General features: G+C 41.4%; 1 protein-coding gene across 1 annotated transcript; it reads left to right on the plus strand.

Moving 5' to 3' along the window:
- On the plus strand, positions 1 to 3,955 carry LOC147254797 (ras-related protein Rap-2b). The gene is made up of 2 exons (XM_086216347.1): positions 1 to 893; positions 1,330 to 3,955. Exon 1 carries the CDS (start codon positions 295 to 297, stop codon positions 844 to 846), a length of 552 nt encoding a protein of 183 aa, XP_086072473.1. The 5' UTR covers positions 1 to 294; the 3' UTR covers positions 847 to 893; positions 1,330 to 3,955.
- Positions 3,956 to 5,525: the final 1,570 nt, after the last annotated feature.

Genomic DNA, 5,525 nt, shown 5'->3' on the forward strand with positions numbered 1-5,525 from the left:
GTAATAGAGAGAGCAAGGAGCGCACGGTGCCTACTTGAACGAAAACGGGGGGAGCTTGTACAAGAACCGGCAGGGCCGTCGTCGGTGACTCAATGTGTCACAATACAAGTGCTGAGTGTGGGTCCCAAACAACCGTGTTTACCTCTGACCGGCGATAGTTGGCGGCCACGCCCCGTGTCTACCCACCGGAGCCCATACAAAACTGCTGGCGGAGGCGCAACGGTGAGCGGTTAGAGACCCAGCAGGGCGGCTAGCGGGTTCACAGCGGAGAGGAAGCGAGGCTGGTCGTGAACCATGAGAGAGTACAAAGTAGTGGTACTCGGGTCCGGAGGGGTGGGTAAATCCGCACTTACCGTTCAGTTCGTGACTGGATCTTTCATAGAAAAATACGACCCGACTATAGAGGATTTCTACAGGAAGGAGATCGAGGTGGACTCGTCTCCGTCCGTCCTGGAGATCCTGGACACAGCAGGGACCGAGCAGTTCGCCTCCATGCGAGACTTATACATCAAAAACGGACAGGGTTTCATCCTGGTCTACAGCCTGGTGAACCAGCAGAGCTTCCAGGATATCAAGCCAATGAGGGATCAGATCATTCGGGTGAAAAGGTACGAGAGAGTGCCAATGATTCTGGTTGGAAACAAAGTGGACCTGGAGGGGGAAAGGGAGGTCTCCTCCGGGGAGGGGAAGGCACTGGCGGACGACTGGAACTGCCCGTTCATGGAAACTTCAGCCAAAAATAAAAGCTCGGTGGACGAACTGTTTGCAGAGATTGTCCGACAGATGAACTATGCCTCCACACCAAATGGCGACGACCAGTGCTGTTCGTCTTGTGTCATCCTTTAAGAAACCCTTAAAGTGTTATTCCTTGCTCGGTTTTAAGTTTGCAATTGGTAAGTTGACTGAAAATGAAAAGCTGACTTTGTTTCATAAAGTGTCATCGCATAAGCAGCCGTGATTGTCAGTGAAACCTCCCGCTGAATAATGCCGAACCACTCTTGAGTTTAGCAGTATTGAAATGGTAACTTTGCAGTACAGTAGGATTATTGTTGTATTTTGTATTTGTGTTAAGCTGAGGAAGTGTCTGACTCATTTGCAGAAGTGGAGGGGCAAGCCCTGACTGGTTTAATTAGGTTTACTAAACTTAATGGTGGAATCTTCACCTACACTCAAGAGTTGTTTAAACATGTGTTCCAATGGTATTTTCCAGGCTGAGGTTAAAAGGGCTTGGCCTACATTCAGGGATCAGCATACTGAGACCAAACTAAAAACGACACACTGTTTATTTACGGTGAATTCACAACTCTTCTTATCTCTTATTTGTGTCAGTGTGTTGCAGCAAGTGTGTACTGTTGAGCTCTTCTTCGTGTCTCGCCCTGGCCTTGGAGGAAAATGAAGGGAGGAATGCTGCAGGGGGACGAGAGGAGGAGGGGAGCAACTGAGACAGAGGGAGGGGTCCACTCTTCAGGAATTCTGCTGGGTCGGAGTATCTTTGCTGCACGATCAGTGTCCACCATTGATGTCAACAGAGTGTCGGATCCAGAGTTTCAGCAACACCCTCCCACCCACCAGTTCCAACTGTGTTCACGCCTGGAACTAGACCCCATTGGAAAGATCCAGAGGACAACACTTAGAGAATGGATATTTATGTATAAGAAGAATAAATAGAGTATATTTTGTTAAGTAACTGCACAGTTTGGGGCGGGTACAGATTCGGGGGTTGTCTCTGCCTAACCCATGTTGGAGCGACGCTCAGCAACACTCCAAACCCTAGTTTTTTTCCAAAGTCAAAGATCTTGACACCACTTATCTGCTGGTGGAGTAACGTGACGAGTGCCACTTTTTTTTTTTTTCTTCATCTCCTCTTGAGCGTGTGAGAGGACCTTAACTGAAGTGACATGGGGAAGGTGACCCCATGTCAAGTGCCTTTCCAAAACAAAAATCAGCTGTTCAGATTTAGTGCCAACCTACATGTATCACCAAAAGAACCCTTCAACATGGCAATCCACAAACAAGTGAACTCTTCTGGATAATCATGTAGAGGCTGAAAATGAACTATTCTAGGCTTTTTGTTCACGAAATGGCGGTTTTCTGTATGTGTTGGCCTTTTTTTTTTTTTTTTTTTGAAGTCTAAGGTGTTCATTTTTGCTATGTCTGCTTGGTCTGGGCAAACCTACATCTTGAAATGCACAGGTACTGGGAAACCCACCCACCCACCCCCCACCCCCCTGACATGACCGACGACAACAGCACCAAACACTTGACCTTCCAGACCTCTTGAATCAAAGGAATCCTGTTTGTTTGTTTGTTTTTTGTTGTTGTTTTTAGCTGAAAATGTGATGATGTACCATTGACGAATCTAACCTGATTGTAAGTTTAATTTCAGAGCAGCCTTTTAACTGTGGGCTGTCTGTTTAAAAAAAAAAAAAAAAAAAGACTTTTAATACAAATTTCATTTTTTAAAAAAAGAAACCAGGCTGTGCTTTCTCTTTGTTGACATCTGTTTATTTTATCTTTTTACTTACTTACTGATCACAATCAGGGTTATGAGGTGGGGTCCAGACCATGTTTTATCTTTAACACTGATATATATGTATATATAATATAATATAATGAACGCACACTGATCACAACACGGTAAAATAATAAGTCTTGACTTGCCACCAGACCCAAATAGACATGATTTGTTTGATAGTTGAGGAAGTGCGGTGTCCCACATGCAAAAGGAAGTCAGAACCCGATAGGAAAATGTTTTTACTTTGTTGGTGTTTACTGAGTTTCATGTCGACAAGTTTACTGGACACGGCGTCGCTTGTGGTTGTGACATGAAATCCTTTCTGCTGTTGTCCCCAAAATCAAGTTTATGGTTGACTACTGCTGCTGATGCATGCCATTCTTTTTTTTTCTTTCTTTTTTTTTTCTTTTTCTTCCTTCAGACAGAAACTTTCCATGTGGTTAAGGCCGAGACCATTGTGGTACACGAACAAAACTGAAAGAAAACAGACCAAGGTACCGTGATGATGTGAAGACTTATAACAGGCTTTATTTGAAAGTTTGAATTTTCAGGCTTTTTGTTTTTTTTGGGGTGGGTGGGGGGTTGCTTATTCAAGTGCAACTATCTGAATAGCAAACATTTGATGAACCTTAGTTGTACATAGCAACAAAATGGCCATTTGTTCATCCTCTATACATGCGCTAATAGATGAGGCCAGGCTTTGCTTTGAGGAGAAATGTCTCAGCTGTGTGGGTGTGGAAGTTTGTCAAGCTGGGTGCTGTGTGTGTGTGGGTGTGTGTGTGTGTGTGTGTGTGGGTGGGTGTGATGTGAGGCTGGTATGACTGAGCAGGCCCTTCTCTGCTTCTGTTTACCTATAGGGATTACCTTGCTCCGGCTGACTGGACCACAGTACCATCAGGATTGGTTCAGTATTTCAAAGCTTACATCAGATCTGATCAGTGTCGGTTTTCAAGCTATAGATGTGTGTGGGTGTGTGTTGTCAGGGAGCTGGTACATATATGTGTCACTCTTCCATGGAGACTCACAGTCTTGTCTGGTATGATGTAAGCTAGGCTAACATATGTATGCGTTAGCTTTGCCTGCACCATGAGACCGCGGGGCATGTGGAGGTCAGGAGTGTTTTAGTAGAGGATCCAACAGGTGGGACGAACAGGTAGCTGGAAATGAGATGAACATTGTATTTTTGGAATTTATGTACACTAGCCTGCTAATTTACTAGTTACACCTGGATAAAACTGAAGCAATAGGATTAAAAAAAAAAGGCCTGCAATAAATCCTCCTTTCATGTGAATTACAATTTTGAGGTTTTTTTTGCAGGAGTCAGAGAGGTGTTGATTTATTTTATTCTTTCAGAGGCCGTGTTGAACTGAACTGTGTTTTTATTTATATATACTGTATATATGTATATATATGTATATGTGTACAGTATATATGTATATGTATGTGTGTATATGTATATATGTGTGTATATATGTGTATATATATGTATATATATAATATATGTGTATATATATGTATATATATAATATATGTGTATATATATGTATATATATAATATATGTGTATATATATGTATATATATAATATATGTGTATATATATGTATATATATAATATATGTGTATATATGTATATATATAATATATGTGTATATATATGTATATATATAATATATGTGTATATATATATATGTATATATATATGTATGTATATATATGTATGTATACATATATATATATATGTGTGTTGTTTCATCTGTAGACAAACTATAAGGAACACCAGCTACTTCACTACTTTGAATCAACACGTCATCCAAAGATGCAGGGCTCTTGTCCTACACTGAATTTTTTTTTTGTTTAACCTAATTGAATATAATAAATTGGCAAGCAAATCTGTGTAAGTGAGCTAAGTCATATTATTTGACAAAATGTTCCAAATTTTTGCTGTTCCCCGTGTGAAAAAAAACTACGTTTTGACAGGTTTTATTTCATAATCATAACCAGAGTTTCCAAAAGTTTAGTCACAGTTGTGCGTCTGCAGCGGCCTGTGTGCTGCTGCTGTATGTGAAGGCTAATGGCACGCTTGCCTCGGTGGCCTGATAGAGAAGGTGTAATCAGAGTTGCAGTTGAACTAGGTTGATATAGGTATTATAGCTGAACCTCAGATGTTACATGTATGCCCCTCGCCTTCAACTGCTGCACAGCGTCAATCAAAGCCCTGGTTTAAACATCTGATAGCGTAGGAATTTGCCCTTTGGAGAGAAAGAGGCTTGTCAGGTTCCTGTTTCTACACAGCTAGAAGGTGAAAGTTTTACTTCCTGCACTTTTTTTTTTTTAATTTTGCACAACTCTGCTTTGTGTAAATGCAAGTTTAGATAGACCATTTTAATGTTGCAGATGTTTGATTTGTTGAATCCCTCTATAGCATTACGTTTTCTTGTGTTTCCAGGAATTTATTGAGTCTATTTGTAAAGTTTCAGTTGCAGCCAAACAGGAAATCAGCAGTATTCCGGTTTACAGACGACCTGGCTTGTCAGTGGTTGCTGATCATGGGAGGTGGTCATGTGATGTGGTTGCCATGGTTAAAGGGGGGGGGGGGGTGGGATGTGGTATGGCTGCTCAGGGTTGCCTCGTGACCTATAGGAGTTCATTCACTGTTGGAATGGTGACTGTAAGTGAGGAGAGTGTCGCTGTGTTTGATCATCCTTCACTTCGTTGCCAAAAACATTTATTCTATTTACTCAAGACCAGAAGTCTAATATTCATCCCAATTTAAGAGACTTCCTTTTTACAGTTCTACTTAAATAAATTCCATCTAGCTATATATCGATTAGCTCATGATTAAGAAAAAGGTTTAGCCTGTTGCTCAGTCAAAGCACAGAGCTGCTTTTTGCTGTTGGAAGCAATTGCACTGACAAGGAAGAGTTGCGATAGAGCCAGTGAGAGTGGGTGGTGTGCGCTTGCGTTTTTTTTTTTTTTTTACATGGGCCTTAATCACTATATAGACTCCTT

Source organism: Aulostomus chinensis, chromosome 10 (assembly GCF_037954235.1).
Source record: "Aulostomus chinensis isolate RoL2024-O1b breed Wild chromosome 10, RoL_Achi_v1.0, whole genome shotgun sequence".
NCBI lineage: Eukaryota > Metazoa > Chordata > Actinopteri > Syngnathiformes > Aulostomidae > Aulostomus > Aulostomus chinensis.